The sequence below is a fragment of the Enoplosus armatus genome, chromosome 21 (genome assembly GCF_043641665.1).
Source record: "Enoplosus armatus isolate fEnoArm2 chromosome 21, fEnoArm2.hap1, whole genome shotgun sequence".
Classification (NCBI taxonomy): Eukaryota; Metazoa; Chordata; class Actinopteri; order Centrarchiformes; family Enoplosidae; genus Enoplosus; species Enoplosus armatus.
This window is the reverse complement of record NC_092200.1, coordinates 8,665,928-8,693,810: the sequence shown is the minus strand read 5'-3', so window position 1 is coordinate 8,693,810 and position 27,883 is coordinate 8,665,928. Positions and strand designations below refer to the sequence as shown.

At 42.5% G+C, this 27,883-nt stretch overlaps 1 protein-coding gene across 2 annotated transcripts; it reads left to right on the top strand.

Moving 5' to 3' along the window:
• The first annotated feature begins 678 nt into the window (after positions 1–678).
• On the top strand, positions 679–24,976 carry nck1b (NCK adaptor protein 1b). Of its 2 annotated transcripts, XM_070928261.1 has the most exons (5): positions 679–783; positions 11,422–11,474; positions 11,698–11,938; positions 22,697–23,451; positions 24,146–24,976. In XM_070928261.1, exons 3-5 carry the CDS (start codon positions 11,713–11,715, stop codon positions 24,344–24,346), a joined length of 1,182 nt encoding a protein of 393 aa, XP_070784362.1. In that variant the 5' UTR covers positions 679–783; positions 11,422–11,474; positions 11,698–11,712; the 3' UTR covers positions 24,347–24,976. The 2 variants fall into 2 exon arrangements, with proteins under 2 accessions (XP_070784362.1, XP_070784363.1); XM_070928262.1 differs by lacking the exons at positions 679–783; positions 11,422–11,474; positions 11,698–11,938 and adding an exon at positions 15,185–15,251.
• The last annotated feature ends 2,907 nt before the right edge of the window (positions 24,977–27,883 follow it).

Genomic DNA, 27,883 nt, shown 5'->3' with positions numbered 1-27,883 from the left:
GCAACATGCTGCCAGCTGCTGCCAACATTTAGACATCATCATAAATTAGGAAAAGAAGGCACCATTCATTTTTTATGTGAGCTGATTATCCACAATTTTTATACTTTTCCCTTTTCTTCATCTTTATCTAGTTGTCGATTAAAAAATAAAGTTTCAAAAAGTGCAAATGATGACTTCACCAAATTATACAGCATGACACCTAAGCCCCACTCAGTGCTCTTAAGACATGGAGCACAACTTTTCTTTTGGACAGCTGATTCTTTGCCAAATGAATTAAATAATACATTAAAAAGTAAAACATACGTATAAAATAATAAGATATGTCTGTCTATCTCTCTCTTCATACACACTTTTCTTTTATAGTACTTATGAGGTCGACTTTTGAGCCTCACAAGGCGAAAAACATGATGGATGCTTATGGGAACGCCAAACTTCAGCAGCTGCAGTCTGATTGACTGACAATGCTGTTGTCCAATCAATCGAGGGTCGGTTTCTCTGTAGCTAATTGGATGCGAGTGGGAGGGATCTGGAGTCTGAACAGCTTGTGAAGCTGATGCTAGCTAGCCTAGCTCTGCTGCTGAGCAATGACATGCTTTGATATAGAAATGCTATTCCAACGGGGCACATCGTCTCATCAGCTAGGCTAGCTTGTTGGAGTCGAAAAAGAACTGCTAGCTAGGATTCTGGATATCATTTGTGTGCATCCAACTCTAGTTTGTGTGACGCTTCTACACGTTGAATATTCCCTAAAGGAGATAAGAAGAGGTGGCCATCGGCAATCTGGTAAGACGGGTATGACTGAGCAGGGTATGAATCTGAGCTGCCACTGACGGTGAAGCTATCTGATCCAGGCTACCGCACCAACGTTTCTCTCGAGAGCTACAGGCTAGCCCCTGCTATCCTTGAATACACCGAGTAACGTTATAACTCACGTCGGCTAACAGCTAACTGTTAACCCAGACAAAAACCAGTCTGTCGCCTTGCCAACATACTGTTACCCAGCTGGCTAACAGTTAGTTTGCCTGTAACCGAGACATTTTAACCATTGAAAGCCTTTTTTGTGAATTTTCTTTGCCAGGTTAACGTTAGCCAAGTTGGATGGCGTGACACGCTGTCAAGCTTAAGTTATAAGGTAAAAGCTCAGATAAAAGCAGCTGCACGACCTATAAATGTAGCCCCGCTTCATGTCGTGCAGTGCACCACGTTAACGCTTTTATTTCTGAGATTGAAAATGGAGAAGACGCCTTTACGGTAGCCACAGTAAACGGTTTGCAAGGCAAATTGCATCTTTTGTTTTACCGCATTTACAATGTTGTATGTGTTGTATATGCTGATGCTTGTGTTATTCCTGTAAGGTTAACCAATGCTGGAGTTTAGTTCTTGGGTGTTGTGCACTGGTGGACCCAGCTTGGTCATGGTCACGATGGAGGCATTCCCTGACGTTAACTTATGATTCCCTGTACTTGTGTTAAACCATTTATCTGTGATTGTATGCTTATTGTAGTCAGTCTATCGCCTCTTGTTTGCCTACTCTTATGGCCTTTTGTTGGTTCATTGGAATTAGGCACTATATTGCATTATTAATTTATCTCTAGGGATGATGGTTCAAGATGATGGCTTCAGAAATCAGGTTTTGGCTGAACAACAGTCCCAAACTCAAAGATAATCTGTTCACAGTGATGTAAAACACAAGAAAACAGCAAATCTTTACATTGGAGAAGCTGGCACTACACAGTGATTTGTGTGGTTTTACTATATAAATGACTCGCATCAATTATCTTAATTGTTGCTGATTCATCGGATGTGTCATTTCAGCTCTGATTCAAAGAGAGAAACTAACAACTCCATACTACAGGCAGAGCAGTAATAGGCAAATGTGCTGTGTAAGTGAACCATTTCTGTTTCTGGGCAAGATTTTTGAAAATTGCTCCCTCTGTTTATCTCCTAACTTTGTTTCTACCTCACACAACCATAGCCAGACTAAATGTCATGCTTCAGTAGCACAATGGGCGATAAGGCTGTATAATTGTTGGCAAGCTCTTGCTGCTTATGTTTGCGTGGCCAGTTACAAAACTTGGTCAACAGTACTGTGAAACAATCAGCAGATTAATATGGCTTGAGTATTATATCTTACAGATATAAATTTGGAGATATGGTGGTATGTGGTAGGTTAGATCTGAATGATTTAAGGGGGGCAGCATGTGTGTCTTTCCAAACGCCAAGGGGGGGTCTTTTGCAGCTGCTGAATAGAATAGTTTCTGTAATTATTGTCACACTGACAGACCTCTTCACAGTCTCTCATTAAGGTTGCAGGGAGGTGAGAGGGGGGAGAGAGACATTTGGTCTGCTGTAGCTCTGTTCTCAGTGGGAGGCAGAGGGAGCATGGCCACAGTTTGCAGGGAGAAAGATGGTGGAGACCTGTTTATCAGCATGATTTGCTTGAAGGCTGATATTATATTTCTCTTGGGCCAATATGTAAGATGTGAAAATGGCTATTAGGAGACCTATCAGCTGCCAGGTCACTAAGGATAGAGGACTCCCCCTAAACTAAAGCTTTCACTATTTACCTATGCATGTTGAAATTGCAGTTTTTTGGCCCTATTTACTTAATCTGTGTCCTATTTATAGTTCTTGTTGACTCGGATACCCTCAAACAACACCCTTATTTAAATGTTATGACAGTATAAGCTTATGGATATATGGATGAGCCCTTTTTTTCTATAAGATCCTGATCTTGCCTTCAGTGCCTGCTTTGTGCTACCAGTGGCCTCAAGCAGCCAAATCTGTCTCCACAGCCTATGGGAAAATACCAACTGTGCATCTTCATGATAGCCAGAAAACTAATGTGGCTGAAAGTTTCCCTGGTCAAATGACAAGTTCAGGAATTAAAAAAATATATTAAGTGGCGTCAGGGTTTTATTAAAGTTGAGAAACAGAGGGGGGGGGGGGTTTCCACAATTGTGTGTCTTTTCTTGTTATCTCCCTAATCTCAGTTATTGCATATACTCTCTTCCATTTCCTCATTTTCTTTTATGGTTTCGACTTTTTTCTGTCTGACATGCTTTCCTTTGACTGCCCATGCATGCTTGAATGTTTGAACAGTCAGTAGCAAAGGTACTTTCTATATGTTTACCAAGGTCACCTGCTGAAAGAGGAATTTAGCCCTTTTGTCCGGACACAAAGAGCAGGAGCAATAAGGGGAAGAATGACAATGTAAACTTTACCGTTATCAGAATCGACCTGAGACCTGGATACCTATAAAAGAAAAAGTCATCAAACATTGCTCAGTTGATGACATTTCGCCCCACTTCTGTAAAACTTCACGGTCTAGGTTGTGTGTGGTCAAGATATTTGCTATCATTTCTCATTTGGAGTAAGCGATTCGACTTCCTCATGTTGGAGAAAAGATGTGTGCAGTTTCAGTAATGTTTTTCTCTATTAGTTCATTATGGTTTGGGGTTTTCTTTCAGTGGCTTTGACACAATGAAAATGAGGATGTGTGTTCTTGCAACTGCTGCTTTTAATGTGATGACAGAAGCTGTTGTGTATCCATGACCAAAAAAAGCAATATTATCAAAATGTGTAAATTTCTTTCTTGATGAAAGTAGACTTTTGAGGAACAGCCGCATTTACACGAAAGCCATGTTTAGTCTGCAAACCTCTAGATAATTTTGTGTGAATTTGTTGAACCAACAGTTGTAGCCTACAGGTCTACTTCACGCTACCACAGTATTGGAAACATCTAAGCACCTCTGAGGACTTTGAATCAGCGCTCCCGTCATCAACATTGGTTGTCTCATGTGATGAACCATTCAAACCTTGAACTAGATCTTCATTTAGCTCTATCATAAGGAAATATTCCACTTAAAGCATCTCAAGAACCATATTTTTGGTAAATAATTTGAACTGCATAATATAACAACACGCTTCACGGCCAAAGTCTCTGCACGGCCAGAACCTAAGATCAATTGACCGGTTTTGTCCAGTGATGGTTACAATAAAGTTAATTCAAACAAGACCTCATCCTCAACAATGTTGACAAAAAGAGAGAAAGACAGCTTGACTTTGTGCAATTTTACTTTGAGCGGAAAGTGATGGAAGATGCAGACAATATGGTCTGTCTGATCTGCAGCAAAGTTCAGTTTTATATGACATGTAAAATACTTCTCTAGTAATTAAATTACTTTAAAACAAGCTCACTACATATTATAGCGTGTCTTTTGTCAGCATGTGGGAAATTGGACCGTGGAACTTCTCAAATTGCAAACCAGACGACCAAAAATTCGGACATGCCAGAAACCCAACTGATCATCTGAGAGCCAAATTGTTTATTGTTAAGGCAACAAATCAGGCGTCGTGACCCGCCTCGAACGCGTAACAAAAACCATTCTGGCAGAAATTTGGTCCGATTCAAAAATTTGTCGGGATGCAGGCAACTAATTCAGGGCTTAAATTGGGCTTAGTACCTACACTGATTTAGGCTATATGTAGGATTTCTTTGTGATTAGAGCATCTTTCAAACTGTTTTGCTGGCACAAGTTTTTGCTTGGAGAAAAATGCTACCATCCCAGGAAATTTGGTTTAGTCATTGTGTTGCCTCCAACACATTCATCTCCCGGGTTCGATCCTTTGGAGGGAGTTAATAACATGCATTGTTGTCTGCCATTGTCTTGTTTGATACTGACAACATTTTCTGACTGTACAAATGGTGGCTTTAAGGAAAAGGCCATGAGACAATATTCTAAAAGAACTCCCAGTTTCATCAGGCACAGTCCTCCTAGTGTTTAAACTGTGTGTAGGCTGTCTCTCAGTCAGGCAGCACAGAGGTGAGGGTTTCTGTGGAAAATGTTTTCTTTCTTGTCTCTTTTCTATCAAACATCTTGTTGATCCTGCCGATTTGTGCAGACCCCAGATTTTTGTGGCATCACCATGCCATCTGGAATGCATCCTCCTCTCAAGATGCTCATACACAAGTCCCAACACGTGGCCCTCCCAGACTTGTGTCCCAAGTGGCTTGTTTAGTCCTATTGTGACAGCACCCTAGGGCTCATATTTGCCAGGATGTAGGAAGCCTAAGAGGAAGCCAGTGTATCCATTTCATCTCTCTGACACAGGCTGTCTGGGATTATTATCTTGCGGTTTACAAATTATCTGCTATTTTGACTGCAATAGCTTTCTCCAGAAGGCTGCAGTTGCAGCAAGGCACACAGCTACAGTAATTTGCGTGGCCAGATTTAGATTTTATGTGGATCATCTCTTTTACTGACTTCTTAATGCCACTAGTAGTTTTAAGTAGCCTGACACCACACAAAACTAAACCACAAACGGATTTATTGTACTGTAGTGCTTAATGTTAGGAATCCTCCTGCTTTGTAAACTTGGATTAGTCATTGGGAAATCCCCTGGAGCTCTAAGAGTTGATGAAGTAACCTGGAGGTTTATTTTGCTGTTGCTTTGATCCCAGATTGCTTGGATGTGGCCATCATTGGACCTGGTCGCTGTAAGCAAATATGCCACCCAGAACAGCAACTGGCAACTCTAGCAACTAGCTGGGCGTGGATGCGGGTGTGTAGGCTCTGCAGATGTAGGTGGGGTCTGACGAAATAGATCTTTTCTTACCCAGAGGTATTATGTTCTGGTGGGTATTTGCTTACAGAGAGGATGTAAGTGTTTTCATGCTGATAGGCTGCTGCAGTCTATATTAAACTAATTTAGTCTAACAGCTGGAAAGTAATAATTAGATAATGTGTGAGTCTGGCTTATATTCAATTTATTTCTTCAAATACTAATGTGGTGGTCTTATTTCTAGATTTAGCCTGTTCTACAACATTGAAGGTTTCCTACAAGCACCAAAGAGTATTGTTGTGATTTATGATAAGGATGCTTTGATCAGGTTTTTCAGGGCTGATACAGATCACTGATTTACTTACTTACTTTATTGTGACAATCTTTTTTTTTTTTTTTTTTTTTTTCTCAGGCAACAACCATAGAAGAGACTCTGTGAAGCCACCGCTTTTGTCTTGTGTGTGTGTCATCGTCTTTTTATGTTAAGCTGGTCTCACCATTCTAAAAAAGGACTTTTGGATGACTACATTAGACATAAGTCCACAGACAAAGGCCTTTTGCTAAAATTGGATTTTTATCAGTTGCTTCATGCTGTGTGGCATCTCTTCTTGCTTTTCCACCCACAAGTTGTAGACGTAACTTCCATCCTCAAGTTTGTGAAGTGGGGAATATGCAGTCGTAATAAACTGGGAAGTGAAAATGGGGAAGTGAAAACACTTGCTTGTTTATTTGCCTTATCTATATTATGATCTCTTTTTATGATTGTCAAATTAAGGAATACTATATCCTCTATCCTATATTATGAATGGGTGCCCAGTCTATCAAACTACAATCTAATAAGATTGATACCGTAGATTTGAATAAGGAATAGTCTTAGATTTTTAAGTTCAGTACACGTAGGCCTAGAGCAATAATCGGTAGGAGGTATTTGGTTACATCTTGTCATTTGGATAAGCTTTGTAAATACTGCTCTTGTCCTTTTGTCTGCACAGTAAGAGTGGCTGGGCTAGATTTTGCGTGAGACTTTTGTGGCTAAATTGCTGTACGGCATATTTCAAACCCTGGCGTTTGTGTACACTTCTCACAGATTTGTTTTGAGCGTAGAGTGAACCTTTTGATGTGAAGTTGGCCTGAAAGAAAGCTTGAACGTTTCGGTGTTGGTCGTTGCTATGAGAGTAAATCTCTGGCAATTCTCAAAGGACACGAGCCCCGGTCTATTTTAGGCTATTCTCAACTGTTGAGGGTGATCCCGAGGGGTGGCTAACCAACTGCTTTCACAGAGTCATGAGCCTATATGCTTAGCCCAAAACACTAGAGGGCCCTCTGCCCTTAATTAAGTTTTAATATGATACTGGAACAATACAGTTTTCTAATGGGGAACATCCTATTTTCTCCCAGTAACACAAGGTGTCTGTTTAAATTGGTCCTGAGCTTGAGCTGTCATCTCTTAATTGAGGTACATTACATGCATCAATGCAAAGATAAGTTATCCCAAACTCATCTGAACTCAGAGGTCAAGCCTGCGCTCTGTCAGATTGCATCACTTTCCCATCATCCGGTCACCCTTGTGTCCACACTTCCTGTCTCACAGCTGGCCTGCCAAGTCTCCCATGACCCTTTGCTGCTATGCTGCTGTTTTGTTTTGAGAGAATCTAGGACAGCTGGGATGAGACACAGTCCCATGGGTTTTATGGCCACGGTTCGATGTGAAAAAGAGCACAAGCGTGTATTCATCGCCGTCCTGCGCTGTCCGTTTGGGAAGCGGACCGGTCCCCGTGGCCAAAATGTGAGTTTTTGTGTAAGTTGGAGGAAGTGCGGTAGTGCCAGAGGGGCTGAGTGAGCAGCGAGCATACAGAGCACATTCCAGAAGGCAGCAGAGGCTGTGATTTTAGCAGGCTGTCACAGGGATTAGGTTACTCTGTCTGCCTCTGTGAGCTCATGCTGTTGCTGTCTCAGTGCCTCAGCAATCCTGTCGAGCAGTGGTACAATATTTGCTCCCGCAGCGAAGAGAGACAAGGATCCATAATTGTCATCTTAGGCATGTTAAGATTTTTCAGTATCCAGTTGTTGTGGCTTAATTTTGACAAAGAACCTCTGGTGTCTGTCTAGTTAATAAAGTTGGAGCCATTCACTGGAATCTATGCTGAACACTACTACTACTCCAGTCCTTTCCTTCTTAAGCATATCTCTTAATATTATATCCCTTTATCATGCATTACCACATAAGCCACTGGGTGTGCTCTTTGACTGGGTCTTCACTTATGTTTTTTTTTCCCCGCAGAGACACAAGGGGTTGTGGCAGCAGCTGTAGACTGCAGGATGTGGTGAACTCATGTAACTGTTGTTTCATAGTAACTTGCAAAGTTGCACGCTGCATCTCTATTACACTATGATGTGCAGTTGTTGTGGTTTGTGGTTTAAGCCTCTTTAAATTTAATTGACTTGCAAAAAGTATTGTGTAGTAAGGCATTTTCTGAAAATCACGACCCTATGCTTTTTAGATATTAAAGATGACCGTGCCAGATTTGGGTTAGGGATGTATTTTGCTGATGGGAAACAGTTGTGACCAGTGTTGGCACTCTCGAGAACATGAGTGGATTACTGATAATAACACTGGTTGACCTGTCGCTGGCCCACAGCTGCTGCTACGGCAGTAGATAAGATGGACCCACTTTATCAGCTTGGTATTTAGGAGTTAACAGTGCTGTATATTTCCATTACACAAATAGGCTCACAATTTATATAATCATAATTTAAATAGTTTCTGGTTTGGTCTGTTGATTGGACAAAACAACTTAATTCAGAAGGTCACCTGGGGCTCTGGGAAATTGTGATGGGTGTTTTTCATAATTTCCTGACATTTTGTGGTCGAAACGATTGATTTATTTATAAAAAGAATAACCCAGAGTTTCATGGATAATGAAAATGATAATTAGTTGTAGCCCTAATTCAATACACTGCTATTAAGTTGGCCAATTCAGTGTTCCCCTACCATAGTGATCAGTAGGTGGGCCACTCATTTGCAGTGTTATGGGAGCTGTAATGAAGTTGGCTGCTGTTAAGATAGTATTAATGCAAATGCTGCTGCTGGTGAACCACTGGAGGGCTCTTAATGTGAAGTAGCTACAGGAAGTGCTACCTTATTAAATTGCTTAATGTTTTTTTCAGCTATAAACAAAATAGGGACTTTCTTTTGGTGCCTGTCTTTCAGAACATCAGTTGTGAATATTGCGAGGGAGGAATAGTACTACAAGAAGTACCCACAGTTGGCTGGGAAAACCCTGCCGTTACCACTGGCCACCAGTTTGACCACCTGTCTACCATTCCATGTGGTCTGGTCGCCCTTGTTGACAACCACAAAGCTCGTGCATACAGATTCTGCTTTTGCTTTATGTTTGGTACCCAAGTTATTTTCAGAGTTAGATTCACTTCTTCCAAACATCTATACAACTAGTTACTCATTTCAAAGGGCATATGCTATTTGATGGAGAAACCTCCTTGAAGAAACCTTTTTATGGCAGAATTAAAAAAAAAAAAAACAATTATGAACTTTTGTGCAAATCAGATGGATAAACAATAATCTGAAAAAACGTTTTGCACGAGAAAATGTATGATTAATTCTCACTGTTCATGTAAAGGGGAGTGGATTTAGGGCAGGCAGTGAAATTTGATAAAAAGAGCAGCTCTCACCACGAATTGACATAATGACTTGTTGCATCTTAGGTCCCACCATGGTCTGTTTTTGTGATCACAAAACTGGATGAGACGCTTTGTAACTCCAAATCTGATTCTAGTACGTTGGTAAACATATGAAAGACTTTGAGCAGACTTACTGAACTGTACTCTCATGTAATATGCACTGTGGGGTTGGTGATGGATTGGGTACCTGTTAAGTCTGCCGGGCAGCAGGGTAAACAGAGATCCACTGTGGATATGACACCATTTGAGCAGTTTGACCCGTCTGACCTCATGTTTAGTGCTTTGGAGTGGCGTGTGGCCCTGGCTCAGTCTGGAGCTGTGCGATTAGCTCAGAGCATCTGTCGCCCCAACTTTTTGATCCTCCCTCACATCTGCACCATCGTAAGTCACTGCGGTGTTAATGTGCACTTAGTGCTCAGCCACCCTAGCTGTGGGGGGTGATGGCACTTTAAAGACGTGAGACTTGGATTCAGTGTGCTTTGTGAAAAATGGGAGATAGCTGGGTAAGGGATAGTCCTATCCTACATTGATGCTTCTTCCATGCAGGGAGAGTATAAAGTGGGAAAAAAAGAAAAATAAGGGAGGGATGTTGTAAATGGAGAAGGAACACACATACACACTTGTCAGTCTCTTTGGCAGACAGTTATCCAGCCCAGCCCAGGGAGTGGAGAGATTGTTGCCTTTGTCTTGGTGAGAGAGGCAGCACTCGAGGAGAGTAAATCAGCTCTTTGTTTTTGTGTGCCGCTCCCCAACATGTCTTCCAGTGTTCATTAATTTAAGTAGACATGGAAAAGGAGCAGGCAATAACATGCCATGAGATAAAACCACGGTATACACCCTCATGCTTTTTGGTAAACTAAGTCAATAGCACCCCACATGGGGAAAGATAGGCTAGACCACAGGTGTCCCCCTTAAAACTGTAGAGCCAGTTTGGGATCTTTATATTGCACATTTTAGCTTCAGGCTCTTGTTATTATCTTATCCACCCTTCATCCAATCAAGAGGGGGAAATGAGATGTGGCACTGTCATACACCAGTTTGTTTTCTGAAATGATGTTGATCTCATCAACATCTTGACTTTTTCTCCAGGAAAGCAAGAGTGAAGTTCTTCTTGGCTCTTATTTACTGTTTATTTTACTCCTCTTGGCCAATCATGCTGAAGGTTAGATCGGCTCCTTATGTTTGCCTAAGATCAGGTTCGGGGCCTATCTCAAGGCCAGCTGCAGCTGAAACCTAGACACTACTGCTTCAAATGAAAACCAAGAGCTCTCAATCAATGAGGTCAGTGTCTGGTCCCTGAAGTCAGTCAGGGGGGGAAAGGTGAAACTCCATACACTCCCATGACATCAGAGCAGTGAAGAAGCCGCTTCAGCTGTGCCTCACTCCTTCAATGCTGCAGTATTAACCTAAGCATAGCCTAGCTGTGCTGATGGCTACATGGGTCATAAGACCAGTTGTTGTGAATGTGCTCATTGTTGAACACAAACAAGTTTTGATTGTGTGATCTGAGTACTCCCAAATTATAATTTTAAAATGCCGGGGGAACTTGAAAGTTCTTGTGATAAGCAACATTGCAGACAATGGAGCCATGCTTGTAATGCGGATCACATAATCGCTGCATTTGCACAGTCTGCACACTTAGGAATATTTATAGGCCTGTGCTAAATTTAAAGCAATATCCTACATCATTAGTGTTCAGTGAGAGCTTCACTCCCTGACGTAGCCACACTGCTGACGCACAGTGCCCCTCTTCTTTACTTCCCTGTTACAGTAATCTTTGCCATCTTCCTGGCTCCCAGGTTCATGTTTGATGCCCATTACAATAGACAATCGTTGGACTGCTTCACCGAGAGGAAATCATCCCCTCTGTAAATTTATGAAGAATGTGGATACTTAGAGATTGGCTCTGTACTCTCTGGCAGCTGTTTGTGTTGAAGACTGAAAAGAATAGTCATTTATATCTGTTATTTCAAGAGTACAATTGGTGGGGGGAAATTATGTCTGAAGAGACTAAACTGTGGAAACGGTAGCTGGCCTTTCTTCAAGTCACTTAAACTGAAATACAGATGCATGTTTTTGAGTATTGTTAAGAAATCTTTGGGCAAATTCTGAGAAGTTGATTTGTAATCCTCTTGCATTGTCTCTGTTCTTTTCCAGGTCAACAGAGACGTATCTGAGCCCTTGAAGTTCTCAGCTTTGATGCAGTACAGGTACAGCTATTTATTTCCAAACACAGTTTCTAATTTTACTTTTGGTGTGTCTCTTACCTAATTATTGTGTCTGGAGCAAACTGCACAGTTGGAGAATAAAATGTGAATGAAGGCTGGGCATTTTTTTTAGTTCATTTCCTTGCTATGTTAATTAAATGTATATAAATTGTCATTATTGCATAAGAACACGAAGAAAATCCATCTTCTCCTCTCTCTCCACCAGTGTACCTGGTGCAAGATGACGGAAGAGGTGATTGTCATCGCCAAGTTCGACTACATGGCCCAGCAGGACCAGGAGCTGGACATCAAGAAAAACGAGCGCCTCTGGCTCCTCGACGACTCCAAGTCCTGGTGGAGGGTTCGAAATGCCACCAACAAAACAGGCTTTGTGCCGTCCAACTATGTGGAGAGGAAAAACAGTGCCAGGAAAGCTTCTATTGTCAAGAATCTCAAAGACACGCTTGGTAAAAAGCAGTTATGGTTTCTTCCTGAATAGAATTCAATAATAAGCATTGGAAAGAAATCATGTTTACACTCCCCAAAATCTGCTCACAAGCTTCCAGTTAACCTGCATAGGTATTTGCACTCTTAACATTTATATATCTTCAGTCACTCATAATCTTTTTGATTAGCCTGACTTGATTTGTGTTTCATACACAGTTGGTTATTGTTACTCAACCTAAGTAGAGAACATCTTTTATCTAGGCCAGTGCTACTGTACCTCAGTTTGTTTTTGACCACATTGTTGTGGTATCTGATATATAACAGCCTCCACAGGAAGATGGTCTCAGGTTGATGTCTGATTGGTTGAAATGCTGAGAACTGATGTCTTCTCACATCGCACTTAGACTGAAGCTTTAGTATCTGCTTGGAGTGTCTATAGTGTAGTGTTGAGTGTGGTGTTTTTATCCCATTTTACCTTGAAGCATTTGCACAGGTAAGACAGTATTATATTTCTTTGATTTCAGATGTTTTTGGAGGTTAAGTACAGATACAAATAAGTTAGATTTTTTAATTCATATCTGGGGCACAAAAAAAGAAAACAAGCCTGTCTGTAAATATCTCCACTTTCTGTTTGAGCAGAGGGTATCCTCCTGCCCTTTTATCACGACCAGAATTGATACGGCACAGGTGTTGTCTGCTCTGTCAACACAACAGTAATATTTCTGGGCACTGCCATTCGCCAAGGGCCTTGTACTGCCAGGAGCAAGCCAAATGTAACTGTGTATGTAAGCCAAGGTTACCATTTGTCTTAGCTTAATTCTTCTTGATGACAGACATTCATGATAATTTGGGATATACACTCTGACCACTGGCATCCAGTGTGGAACACAGCCAGATTAGTTCGTTTTGCCTGTGATTTCACTTTTTGATCATTTCTCTTGTGTGTTTTGTGTTTAATCTCCTACTCGTTCTGCTCTGCAGGGCATCGTTGTCTCAATTAAGAGAATGGTGGGATAACCATGTTTGTTGGTATACTTGTTTGGCCCAGATCTCATTAGATTATGTTAAAGGTTGTACACCAGCGTTTGTTACGGAGACTTAGGCACACTAAAACAGGCCTGCATGATATTGACAATAAATCGTGTTTACCTGTGGTTGTGATATTAATATAAAAGTACTTTTTAGTCATTGTCAGTGTATTGTTGTTGTTTTGTGAAGCTGAACGTCAAAGCATAACATCAGACCACACTTGTGAGACTGACAAAAGAGGTAGCCTTATCTCCTTTGCTCATATTTGATGTGGTAATGATGACGTACAGCTGTGTAGGGTGACCTGCAAGGAAGCCCTGGACCCCAGGGTGGCTTTTTCTTGCACAGAGGACCGAAAGAATGGGGTTGTTCTGGGTACGGCTAACCAGAAGTGTGTCATCAATTTCTATCTGTATCTCACACACACACACACACACACACACACACACACACACACACACACACACACACACACACACACTGCAGTGTTTGCAAAGCACTTATCTTTGGACACGTGACCTGTGTCTTCCTGTTAGCTGCAGTGTTGTGTGTAAGTGTTGTGGTGAGAAGAGGCTGGTGGCATTCAGGCAGCACTGTGTTCTGATGAAAATTGATATAAGAACAGGAAGAGGCTTCTTTAGGTTTTTGTTTTCTGTACAGCTCATTCATTTATTGGCGCTAGTAGTCATGTTCCTCATAGGAACAAATTTGTTGTCTGACTGATAGCAGACCCATGTTAACCAAGCATTAACCGTTAACCGACGAGATTAAAATGTACTATATAGATTGGATGACTGTCTGTGACCCATTAAAAAATTACCAATAGGCCTATTACAAATGTTTTTTTCATTAGAAAGGGTTTATTTTTCCATGTGCAATTGGAGCACAAACAACACCAGAACATGAGGAGGTGTCACACATTGACATGCATTGAATCCTCCAGCGCTGAGGAGAACATTTAGTAGGCATAACAGCCTGGATCTCCCATTTAGAAAATATTTTACAACTTATTAAAATAAATATCCTAGCAAACAGTAGCCAGACTTTTGTAATAGACTAATTAACATCACTAGTTCCTCATAACACTGACTTTCATTTACAAGACTTTCCTAATTGTTGAACTGCTGCACTTTTAGTTTTGCCTTCAAGTGTATAGGTTTATTTGTCTATCTGTACTCTGTACTCTGTACTCTGTGTGTGTGTGTGTGTGTGTGTGTGTGTGTGTGTGTGTTGTCATGCACTATAGCCATGAGCCTCCCAACAACTTCCCACCTGTCACTACATCCATCGGTCAAATAACCTCAGGTGAACAGCTGCATGAATGACACACCCACACACACAGGCTCAGGTCTCACTCTCTCATAAAGCCAATAAAACATGGACTAATGTAAAACATGGGGTGAGGCAAAACTGAGCCTTGTTAAACACTAATACAATCATAGAAAGCTTGTAAATACTTCACCTTCATTTGTCCTTTTTTATGATCTATAAGTAGATTTAAGACATTTTAACTGGCAGATTGTGGGTGGTTGTGTTGTTCTTGTACGTGTGTGTGTGTGTGTGTGTGTGTGTGTGTGAAAACAATAAGAGAAGCAGCCTGATGACCACACTTTCAGATGTTATGTGGGAGGAAAATCTCTTCTTTCCTTTTTTTTTTTTTATTAAACAAGCCTGTTGCTGGGTGTGGAGTGGTGTCATCGTTTGAAAGAATGTGCGAGGGTATGATCTGTCTGCAGATGGCTGTGTTTTGGTGTTTGACTCTCATGTTTGAGGACTCATGTTTCCTGGGTTTGTTGTAAAGTTATGAGTGTGTCTCTACAAACAACTGCAGTCATGTGACACTGACTCACTCAGTCGTTGCAGGATCCCCACAGATGCCTACTTGAGTGTATTTCTCTTTAGATCCCCACTTTCTTACAAATACCACTCGGCTGCTAGATGTTGATGGAATAGCTCCCTCACTTTCTCTATATCTCTCTTCTTTCATCTCATTTTCTTTCTCTGAGTCTGAGCTTCAATCCCCCTCCTTCCTCCCTCCTTCTTCCCCTTTCCATGAGGCCTCTGTACTCTGCCTTCCAGAGCTGAACTGGAGGCCTCTCTATCCCGCTCTCTCATTGGCTAAGCCTTACCACATGATCACGGAGTGGGCCGCCCTGCTCCACAATCCGCCCAGCTCTCTGGGTGTTCACATGGAATAACTCTACAGCTTCAGTGGGAAGAGAGCAGGGGCCGGGAAAGAGACAGAGAGAGGCAGAGACAGCGAGCCCAAAATGGACATGGCTAACCTATTCAAACATTTTTTTCGTGAGTTTTCAACTTTCTGACTTGTTTGTTGTTTTACAAGTAGTGTAGAGCGCTTTTTGTCTGAAGTTTGAGTGGTTTCTTTTTCTCTCTGTGCAGTAGCGGTTGTAAGGTTTCTTCTTTTACTTTCGTCTTCCCTTTCTGATTTTTCACTTTGGTTGTAAGTCAGTTTCATCTTTGGGTTAGCCAAATGAATGTGTCATAATTAGAGCGGGCGGAAACTGATTTTTGTGCTAACATGTTGTGCTGGCGGGGAGAGAGAGAGGGTGTCTTAACAGGCTGCAAAGACTGGGTGGATATGCTTTTGAAAAGCCGTCTGCTCAGCTGAAGCCTGTAATTGCCCCTGCAATCCTTCTCTGTCTCTTCCTTTTAAACACACACATACACACAGTAATCCTACTTCACTTTTTTTTTTCAGCATTTGTCCTAGTGAGTGGGTTGCAGCTCCCTAGATTGCATTCATCATACTAGAAGTCTCCATGTCCACCCTGTTTAGGAATATCTCAAGACATAGCCAAAGTCTGTTTTCTTTTATGCTACCCTCAGGGCGAGCTCGCTCATTCTGGGAGGGCCCCCCCGCGCCACCGCCCCTCCACCCCACCTCCAGTCATGAGCTACAGTTGAAGGGACGCGGGGTGCTCATGTAGAACACTGTAGTCATTGTGCTGTGAGGAGGAAGGGGTCTCTGCTGATTGATGGGACCCGGTTCCCATCTCCTGCACCTCGCTCGGTTATCAGAGGAATGTCTTTACCTCGGCAGCTCCGTGAGGCTGTGGATACTTTACAGCCACACTGACACACTTTTTCAAAAGGCCCTGGCGAACACCCATGCTGTAATCTCACCTTGTAACTGTTGAGTGGTATCTCCTGTCTCTGCCTATCTTCCCTGTGTGTGTGTGTGTGTGTGTGTGTGTCCGTCCAATGACTTGCCTGCTTGTAGTCTAAAGAATCCAGAGAGTGTGAAGGGCTGCAAAGAACATAGGGATGAGCTAACAAACCCTTTTACTTGTGTAAACTGCTGTTAGTCTCTTCTCTCTCTCTCTCTCTCTCTCTCTCTCTCTCTCTCTCTCTCTCTGTTTCCCCTCCCTCTGTTTTCCTGTTTCTCAGCCTCCCCAGCGAGCGGAAACTCTAATTTGAGCCACATTTCTCCCTGAGCTTTTGGAGGAGTGCAGGCCAAAGAGGAAGTGAGAAGTTAGAAGGAAGTTGAATCATTGTGCGGGGTCTCTCTGTTGGACTTTTTGGCAGTCTCTGTCAATCCCGCTTCTTTTCTCCAAACCACTCTTTGCCGTTTGCCCCGACCAGAAAAGCAAAAGACATAATCATAATTGATGTATAATATCATAAGAGATTGGCGGGAGAGTCGTCAACGTCACTTTCGGGCCGAGATGTTTTTCTCTTGTGAGGCTGTCCACTCATCTTTGTTTTCCTGTGTCTTCTGCCATTAAGAATTGCTTAAGAGGAAGTGAGCAGTGGTCTGGGCTTGTTGAAGACAAGCCAGCGCTGTAAACATGTTAGTAGAGAACAGTGGAAATATCGACAGCAGAGCTCCCCGTGTCTATTGAACCTGATGTTCTGTACGGCTGCTTTCATTATTGATTGAACAGATTCTTTTTTTGATTAATTGTTTGGTACAGCTGCGACGATTAGGCGATTGACAGATAATTAATCGGCAACTATTTTGATAATTGAATTATTCTTGTTAGCAAAAATGCCAAACATATGCTGGTTTCAGCTTTTCAAATGTGAGGATTTGATTATTTTCTTTTTTTAGTCCATACTGGTAAACTGAATGTCTTTGGGTTGGTTGGACAAATTCACAAAACGATAAATCTACCAATTATTTTCTTGATTAATCAATTATTCAATAATAAAAATAACTTTTAGTTGCAGCCCTCGTTGACAGAATGTCAACAAATAGAACAAAATGTCCATTACAAATTCCCAGAGCCCATGGTAACATCTTTAAGCGTCTTGTTTTGTCCAAAGCCCAAAGATATTCAGTTTACTCTCATAAATGAATAAGAAAACCAGAAAATATTCCCATTTCACAAGCTGGAACTAGTGCTTCAAACCAATTAATTGTTAAGTAGTTGCAGATTCATTTAATTGTTTCAGCTCTAATGGTCTCATTTCCTGGTTTGAATGGTTTGGGTGGTTGCCTGAGTAATAACCTCTTGGTATTTTTTTGAGCGGTCAGTTTCTGATTTTATTCAAAGTTTTGCCATGTGTGGCCTCTCTTTAGACAACATTTAAAAACATTGGCTTCTATAGTTAAATAGGAAAAAATAGTTTTGTATCCTTTTGTTATTGTACCAAAACGCAGCCCTTGTCATTTGACATATTTTTGAAGGGGCCACAGAGGCCCCTGCTTCCTACAAGAAAATGTTATTTTTCATTATTCAACACTGTAAAACAGTCAGTGTCATGACATCTGTTGCTTTACTGGTGTAGCAAAGATCATCCTTTAGTATGACACCATCTTTTGGTTTTGAACTGAGCTATTGGTACTGAAATGAGGGGAACCCAAGATGAAATGTACTTTAAATTTGGGTCACCAGAGCAGAGGTGAAGGAAAAAATAGGTCAAGGGGGAAAAAAAGAAAATGACCGTAAAGACAGTAATACTTAAGAGTCATTCCAGTGTTGCTGCAGTGATGCATAGGGACACAAATATCAACAGTTAATAATTGCTGAAATACAAGCACCTGTTTGTTTTACTGTCAGGAAGGGTTCTACTCGGTGTAGCCCCTGACAGTAATGCTACACTGTCCAGAGCTGTAAAAACCAAATGGAGCTCCCTCTGCCCCATCACAGGGACTGATGGCTGCCTGCTTTTGATGTCTCAGACGGCTGAAGTTGAAAGAGCTTTGCACATTTCCTTCCTAGCCATCAGTCAGCCATGTTAGCAGCTTGATTGAGGCTGTCGTCTTTAAAAGGTAGCCCAAACCGCCCCTATTGAAGAATACGCCAACCTGCTCTTGCGTGCGTTCTCTTTAGTTTGTTTGACTCACTCTTTCTGACTGCGTGTGGTGTCATTACATTTAATGTGTAAGTCTCATACTGGACCATATGGCTGAGGGCTGCTGCGTTGCGTCACATGTGTGCTGAATGCCAGTGACACATTGTTGTTAAATTGCCATGGACACAGTGTTTTCTGAGAGTCCCACCAGTGATGGCATGACTGTATGTTATAATAGTAATAATTAGGCAACCTGTCTAAAATTCCAGTCTAGGATATGATAGAAACTTGCTGGTAATCAAATTTGGCTCTAAAATATTAAGATTTCTTTCCATTTCACTGCTGCTGGTCCCAGTGATCATGTTCTGTTCAAGTACGGGGATGTTCAGACACCGTCAGACAGCCTGACGCGGGGTGTTGTCGTCCACAGAGGAAGAGCCCAGGAATGGAGGGAAGCCGAGGGGTCGAAAGGGCCCTGGCAGACAATGGACAGCCAGCCAGCGGAGGGAGGCCAGAGTCAAAAAACAAAACTAATTCCTGTCTGTCACTGGTAGCCAAACAAGCTCCCCAGCACTTTCGTCTCCTCCTGCTGGTGCACCTCATCCACAAACAAAAAGTGAAGTTTTCGGAGGGGTTTAGCCTATGCGTGTTAAGGTCTTTTTGTCATTGTTTGCAGTGATTTACTGCTGTATGACTCTACATGATTTCCTTCCTCCGCATCCTTCTCTCAGGAAATGCACAGGAAAAGCATCTGACGTCGAAACAGAAAAGTTTCCAGTGCACGGTGCTCTTTAATTTCTCTTCTATCTTGAAGAGCTTTCCCAGGTAGCAGTAGGAGTAGCGGGCATGGTTTTGTGGGTTTCAGTGGAAGCGCTCAGCTACCACATCTGCGTATACACATGCAAGATTCATGCAGTTGGCAGCATTCAGGGTGAACTTCAGGTGGAGAGATCATGTATGGGCACTGAGAGGAGGACTGTGCTTCCCTCAGCTAGCGAGGCGTCTGGGGTGGGGGCTAAATGATGTGTACTTATAGTTTTCCATCTTCTACTGACTACAAGTATTGTATACGTTTATGCCAGTCATTGTGGAGTTGGTTATTAATCACATTCAATTTAGTTATTGAATATTTAGTCTTAGTCTACCCATCCTCACAGGGTTGTGTTGTGGTAGAGGTGGCAGGTCTGGATAGTGCTGTGGCTTGCTGGTAAGGTGGACTGTCCCATAATTAAAGATTCCCAGCTTCAGTCCTAATAACAAACCAGTGATGTGTCCGTCACAACAGCTATGAGTCCTGTCTGTGTGTGCGCTTGACCTCAGACTGCCCAGTCATTCGAACTGTATCTTTTATACTGTATGCTGGGTTTTTTGTGTTGTTGTTTTTTTTACAAGACGATAGGTAGCCTAGAGTAAGTGCATCCAAATGAAGAAGGAGACCATATGTACGCTGACAATACATTATAAATATTGCACTAAATTCAGCTTCGGATGAATGAGACACAAACTGTTTTTCTCCATTCTTTTGATATGTGGATATGTGGTTTTTCATTTTATGCTTATTACTCTGTATTTTGCACCCCATACACCAGATAACTCCTTTCCTACACACTTTCAGCCTCTTGTCAATACCAGAATGCCACTGGACGTGCCTTGTAGAAGCATATTTAAAGGTCCAAAGATTCATCTTCATTGAACTCACAAACCTGGCTGAAAAACTTGGCTGAATATCAGGGAAGTGCCCATCAAAATCTGTCACAGTCGGTCAAGCAGAATGCAGCTGTGTCCACCATTGACAACAGTGGCCTTGCTCTAAGCAGTGCCACACTGTGCGTTTGGTGGGAAAGCCTAGTAAGATAAGAGCCTCTGCTAAATTATAAAAGGACGCCCAAACTCACAGTTGCTCTTCGCTCTTCACAAGTGAACCCTCAGCAATTAACCTACAACAGCATGACAGATGGGCCCTTAGAGAAGCAGATGCCCTCAATAGCAACCCCTTATCTTCTCCCAGTATCCTCCACCTATAGTTGCACAGGCAAATCTCAACTTCCCTTTATAACCATGGCTTAGATTGAGCATCTAGTCAAATGCAGTGATCTTGGGCTCTGTGCTTTTTTAATGCAAAGTGTTTCGTGTGACTATAGCAGGAAGCAGCAAATAAAATCTGTCACAAGGACACTGATAAGGGCCGTGTTACCTGGCCAGAGAGATACAATATTAAGCTCTCAGTTGTCTCCCCTCTCAGCTGGAGCTAAAAGATGCTTTATTTATGCAGGGGTGACCCCTCACCTTTAGTTTGGAGCTAACTAGGTCATTTCCAACTGTGTCAGAAAATACATCCTGGGGCTTGCACCTGCATGAACATGTTGTCTTCCTCCACATGTGATATTTTAGCTGTGGATTCTATCAGTGTCATTTTTGTATCATTTTAAATATTGTTTTGTGTGCTTTCATGAGGGCAAAAGAACCTTCAATCCCAGATTTTGTGTCCTTCTCTAATTTGGCTATTTCATCTATATGTAAAAGATGGATATTTTATATAAATTTATGGATATAAAGATGTTATGTCTTTTTTGCAGCACTCCTTATTTATAATGGTTTAGTTTAATTAAGACTGCACTGAGGCATAACTAGACCTAACCTCCACGTACAGACATCAGCTCTTAACACCCTGTCTGGAGTCTGTAGTTATGTACAGTGGTGTGACTAATGACAGGGTCTACCTGGAAGCGATTTGACATTGGACTCTCAGCACTACTGTGAAATTTGTCTGCAGTCCTTGAGTCACTGACACTTTTCAGCAACAATTTATCTGTGGTGAAACGGATTCAGTATGGCGTTGTGACAAATCAGTCACGTTACACACACACACACGCACACGCACACACACCTCCCCAGCACAGTCCTGGAGACTCCACCCTGCCTTCCTGTATAATTTCACCTAGCTGACTTTGGATTATGCAAGCACTAGCCTTGCAAACGTAATCAGAAATAGTCACTACTTTGGTCTGCTCGCTGTGTCTGGTGTCAGTGTCTCTCAGCTTTAGTCTGGTTTGCCTACATCATCAGTTATAAATCTGTGATAATAACAGTAATGTCTTATTAGCTTTACAAAAATGAGCAGAAAGGTGGACTTCTGCTTTCCTTGTTTCTACAGGTAATGTATAGAGAGATCAAGCTGTGAGTATTAAAGCTGCTTTCTGGTCTCTTGGAAAGTCAGAAGAAGGTGCGATCTCACACCGTCTCCACTGCTAGCTACTGCCCATGTGTTTCATACAACTGTTTGCATGCCAGGCTGCCAAGTGGAAATTCTTGTCCAGTAAGACGATGACCACAGGCCTGCCAAAGCTCGACCTCCAGGCTCCATAACCCAGGAAAGGGCTAAAGGGCCTGGTAATCCCCCTTCTGTTAGCCTCTGGGCTGTTTAGAGATGGTGCCACTGAGTGCAGGTCTCACACTATGCCAAGAGGTTGACTGCATGTATGATAAAACTCACCCCGCGGTCATTCACTGTTTGTCGGGCTGACATTTAGCTTGCAAACAGAAAAGGAAAAGCTAGCTCTCTGCAAGGCCACAGTTGATAAAGTCTCGATAAATATGCCCTTTTAATCATCGCGGAAGTCAAATGGTCAGCTTAGCGGGGTGCTTGGAGCGTTGGGGGTTGGGAGGGATGGGGGGAGTGGCCAGAGGGGGAGGAAGGAGAGCAAGCGAAGGAGTGTTGGCAGAACTGGGACGGAGTTTGTTATCCAGCTGCTGTGCAAGCAAGGCCGCAGGTGTCAGAGCAGCCGAGGTGATTAGCGCAATGTGATTAGCAACAATGAAATGTGACTGAGCCCTTTTGCCTACAGAGTTCAAGGCAAGTGTACTTTGTAATTTATTTCAATAGGTAGGTACATTTTCTTTAGTTTCCACAGGATTTATAGGCCCATGCCAAAACAAGTTTTCATCCCACTCTGATTTTCTTTTTTTTTTGTGACCACACCGGCATTGCTGTTTCCTCAGCACCTAGGCCTAATCCCCAAGAATGTATTTGGATTTGGAGTGTGGGGGGTTTAGGGCACTGTAATGTGGAAAAGGAATGATTTTTAGCCCTACTTACCCACCTTCCCTGTATTTCAGCACAACCCCTAATGCTTATTATGGCTGCCTGGTATTTGTGTGGGATTTTTTCTCCTCCCTTAAATTTTCAGAGGTGTTTTTTAATGGTGTGTGTGTGGTTTTTGTTTTTCTGTTGAGACTTGTTCCACATCAGTGGAAGGGTGTGAAAATTGGAATTCCAGGGCCTTGTGTTTTAGTAAAATGGTGACTTTGTTTTAATGACAAAGTTTTAATGTACACAAAACAACCTAAAGGCCTGTGTGTCTGCTAATTCAGGATGTCCATTGCCATGTAAATAAGTTTCTGTCCTAATTCACTGGGCTGGATTTTAATAGTTGGTGGATGATGATGTTTGTCTGTAAACTCTTACCCCTTTCGTTGATTATTTTCTGTAGGAATTGGGAAGGTGAAGAGCAGAAAGGGGGGGATGAGAGACACAGCCTCCAACGCAGACACGGACATGTATGCAGATAACGGCGAGCGGCTGTACGACCTCAACCTGCCTGCCCTGGTCAAGTTCAACTACACAGCAGAGCGCGAAGACGAGCTTTCTCTGGTGAAAGGCACACGGGTGGTGGTGATGGAGAAGTGCAGCGACGGCTGGTGGCGCGGCAGCTACAGTGGACGGTCTGGCTGGTTTCCATCCAACTACGTGACGGAGGACGTGGATGGGACGGCGGGGGGAGGGGGCATGGGTGGGCTCGGAGACCCAGCCGGATCGCTAACGGAGAAGCTGGCGGCCGTGGTGAACAGCACCACGAACGGGAACCGGGTGCTGCACACGGTTCAGGCGCTCTACCCTTTCAGCTCAGGCAACGACGAGGAGCTAAACTTTGAGAAGGGCGAGGTGATGGAGGTCGTGGAGAAACCCGAGAACGACCCTGAGTGGTGGAAGTGTCGCAAAGCGGACGGACAGCTTGGCTTGGTGCCTAAAAACTACGTCACTGTGCTGGACTCCACCTCCAATAAAACCGCAGCAGGGCCTGCCGGGCCGCCCACACCTGACTGTGACTACATCTCGCCTTCAGGCAGCGGGCGCTTCGCGGGGAAGGAGTGGTACTATGGAAAGGTGACACGCCACCAGGCGGAGGTGGCCCTCAACCAGAGAGGCATAGAGGGAGACTTCCTCATCCGAGACAGCGAGTCATCGGTCAGTAGCCTACACCCACTTACCAAACCATCATTAATTCATTGTAGACCGTTTACAGCATTAAGGCACCTTTACACTGTGCGATTTGGGCTGTTGGAGATGAAACTGGATGATTGTCAGAGAAATCCTAGTCCTAGATTGCAGTAAAATACATCCACAGATGGCCGATTTGGAGATGTGGCAACCCAAGACCAAAAATTGTGACAGTGTCAGGAATTTAGGACCAAATTCTCACAATGTGACTGCTGCTACAAGCCAAGTCTACAAACCAACCACTCAGAATACTACATGTAATAATCCAGAGACACTGGCAGCATTTTGTGAGCGGCAATTTTGAATAAAGTTTAAGGGAAAAAACGTGTGTCAGCACGACAGCTAAAGATTGTTTATTGTTTTGCTGCATTTAAACCATAAAACCTGCCCTGATGGATGACACGAGCTGATGACGCACCTCTGCTCTCATATTACTTTATTCTATTTATGTCATAGCGCTATGATTCATCTTGCATTCATTGCATGATGTGACGTTTGTCTCAATTTTATATCGTACATTCTGACAGATTTTAATTGACCCATCTGGCACCGTGCGACATAAACTTACACAATCGTTGTCACACAGTCTAAAGGTGCCTTTACTCGGGAGTCTTGAACACACTGGTAATAAAACCTCGTATTTCCTTTTTTCTTTTCACAGCCAAACGACTTCTCCATCTCCCTGAAGGCGCAGAGCAAGAACAAGCATTTCAAAGTGCAGCTGAAGGAAAACCTTTACTGCATTGGACAGCGCAAGTTCAACTCTATGGAGGAGCTTGTCGAACACTACAAAAAGGCCCCCATCTTCACCAGTGAGCAGGGAGACAAACTTTACCTGATCAAGGCCCTGGCTGCCTCCTGATCCCTCTCTATTAACACACATGCACTTACACACAGACACACACACACACCTATACAACGTTAACTGCATCCATATATATATAAATATATACATACAGATACTTACGCCAGAACACACACTAACATTTAAACTCCCAGCCTGAGGACTTAACACATCATCAGGACTTAAATGCCCGATTTGTGAGCATTCCAAGAGGAGGGATGGAAAAAGCTTGGGAGAGACACGGAGGAATGGAAGGGGGAGACAAAAAGACTATGGACTCCTGAGAGTTGACTACAGACCTCTTGGTCGCCTATTTTAAATTATCCAGATGTGTTAGGTCATAGGCAATGCCATGTATTTCCACCTTTATCTATTAGAGTTGCATTTAGTTTCATTTTTTTGTTTTTGTTGATAATATATAATCTTTTTAACAGTTTCTTTTTAAAATGTGATGATTTTTAACTATATCCAATACACAACAACAACCATGTATGAGGCATTTTTCAGATGTTAGCAAATTCAGAGTCTGGACCCTATAGAGGTCTACATTGCAACTCATGTTTGTGTTGTTTGTCTTAATTCGTTCTTTATATGGTTGTGGACTAATCCACAATTTTCTGCTAACTGCTAATCATGAATAAAAATTAAGTGACCAAAATATATTTATTGATACAATTCTGTTAGGATCATGGTTGTAGAGATTGGAATATCACACTCACACGCATCTGTTTTTTTTAGAGGATTCCTCTCCTTGTGCAAGGTCAAACTAGTTGTTGAACGTTCTTTTTGTACAACAGAACTGCTTGTCTCACATATTGCTGTATCCATATCATGTGAATGTTACAAAGCCGAGGCATCGCAGACGGTGAGGGGGCTCAAAGAAATCCCACGACTTTGCATGCCTGCATGCAGACAGAATAGTGTCCTTGCACCTCCACTGTATCTCCCAAAAGAGGTTGGCAGTCCGCGTGAGTGATGGGGAGTTTATCCATATGTCTAGAGGTCAAAAAGTATTCTCCCTCATAGTCTGGAGACTTCCTCACTGACTGACAGCTGATGCGTCCTCCCAGTGTTGCCAAAGGGGACGTTTCTCTGGAAATGAGGAAGGAGGGGGGTAGCGGTGCAGCCTCCAAACACCCACCAGTTCTGCGGAGCTGGGAGGGGAAATGGAGGACCAGTCCAGAGCATGATGTCACTGCTCCTGAGTTAGTGATCACTGGAGGGAATGGAGCAGTTAAGGGTCACCCAGGGGTCGTGTTTGTGTGGTTGCGGCGCATGTACATCCAGTTAGGAGACGCCCTCTTCCTTGAGGATTTTCAGAAAACAATCCCTCATGGCTGGTTAAAGAAAAGCAAACTGCTTTAAATGTGTTGTTTTCTTTGATATCTGGGCATTTATTCCCACAAGAGGCTTTGAGAATCCAGCTTGTTTTTCCAAATGGTCAGTGTCAAGTTAGAATACAGTGCACCTAAATGTTTTCAGCAGAACACATGGTTTGTATTTACAGTGAGTGTTTGTTGAGTGAAAATGGACCAAGTAGTGTTTGAATGTAGAAGGGCAGCTAGTGCCAGCGTCTGCAATCAAAGCCGCAGCAGCGTCGGCAGGGAGCCGCTCCAGCAGTGGGCTCAGGGAGAGGATGATGATGATCACGATGCTTGCGATGATGAGTTCTCCAGCTGTGACCAGTTGGACCTGAGTGCAGAGAAAGAGAGAGAGAGGGGAAGAGGGATTTCATAGTGGAGGAATGGAAAAATGGACCCTAAAAAACAAAGTAGGATCTGGGGAGGAGACTTGGAGAATCTGTTCCACTGAATCGAGTATCTGGATTACCGCTCCCAGTCATACTTGGGTGGGGAGATGAACGTAAGCCAACGCCAATGTATCATAGCAGAGAATAAAGGATTTTGGATGGCAGTGTTTTTGGGCAGGCTTTTAAGATCTAGTCAATCCAAGCATGAAAAAGTCAGTCATGCCACAGAGAGCGCAAAACATGGGTGTGAACTGTTTTTTTCCCCCTCCATTCCCCAGGTGATTGACAGAACTACTCATACAAGAGCTGTGAGTGTGTTTTCTGTTTCAGAGCTGTAAAAGATGAGTTATAAACAGTGAAACATTTAAACAGTGAAACAATTAGGGTTCAGTTTGATTTATGATGGGTTAAAAATGGCTAATTCTAATTATACACCTACAGAGATCTTAATTTAAGTGAGATTACGAAAACATTCCAAGATTAAAAAGATTCTGTCAGGATTCGAAAGGTCTTGTTGACTACATGGTTCATACATCAGTATGAGTGATTTTTGGGTCCCCAAGATTAATTTCAATTTAACCTGTAACCATTTATTTCAAGTCGTGTAGGACATGTGTGCCTGTGTTCCCTTAATTTTCAGTTATCCCCCTTTTTTGGTTTCTGTGTTATCAGTCACCAGAAAAGTATTTGGGTTACAGGAATCCTGTTACATGTCATTTATTGGCCCATGTATCGGTGCCATTCCTCCAACACTTTACGTGAGTTTGCCTACAGTGGTGATCGACTGCTATCAGCAACCCAGTTTGTTTTTTTTGTTTTCTTTTGCGAAATTTCCTCCCTGACTTCCACTTCTACAACATCTGCAATATTACGCAGCATTAAAGTGACAAACGCCAACGCAATGTGCCCCAGTTTGAAGGATTTAGGAGGAGATTTTAATGTGCCTTCACAGCTTTCTGTCAACCAAAGGTTTAGCACCCCCCCCCCCCTTTTTGTTTAATTCTTTTATCTTGTTCTTCCCACTTCTCTTGTCACCGCTGCGTGCTATTTGGTTAAAGCTTTGCATGTGCGTCAGTTGAGTCTGATCAGTGAGCGACGGGTGTCTGAAAACATCCTCATAGAGAAGGGTATTTCCTCGTTTAGCACTCACTTTGACACAGACTGAAAATGTCATTGCCTAACTTTTTTTTTTTGTCATGCATAAAATGCCCATTATGTGATATTGTGTGTAGTTTCAAGTGACCTTACCTTTGCTGATTTCATCAACTTCTTAATTGAACAGTGAATGCCTACATGTTCAGTATAAAACATGTGCTGATGTTCATTCAGAAACGTAACTCCAGGTGTGATGTAATCATGACCTGAATCTCATGTATGAGCACCTCAAGTAACGGTATCACATATTGTTGGTTGTGAAGAAACTGTCATGGTTTCCAAGGAAATAGTTTTTTATGTCTGTATGTATTTCATATAAGACTAGTGTAAGACATTCACTTTTGCAGTTTAGCCACTTAAATATGTAAAAAAAAAAAAAAAAAAAAGTCCTCAATACTTAAATGTTTTACTTGATATTCAAATACAGAACTACAGTATCTCCCTGCATAGATATTGTTATGAACTGGGATCTTTCATTTTACACCAACAGAGGCCGCATGAGCAGAGCCTTGTAGCTGTACAGAAATGACTTAAATCTGCTTAAAAAAAGACATGGAGGTCAGTTGCGACGGATATTATCAAGAGATTGTTTATCAAACTATTTTTCCCGATCAAGAACTACAGTGCAGCTGGAACTCTTTGCTTCTCGA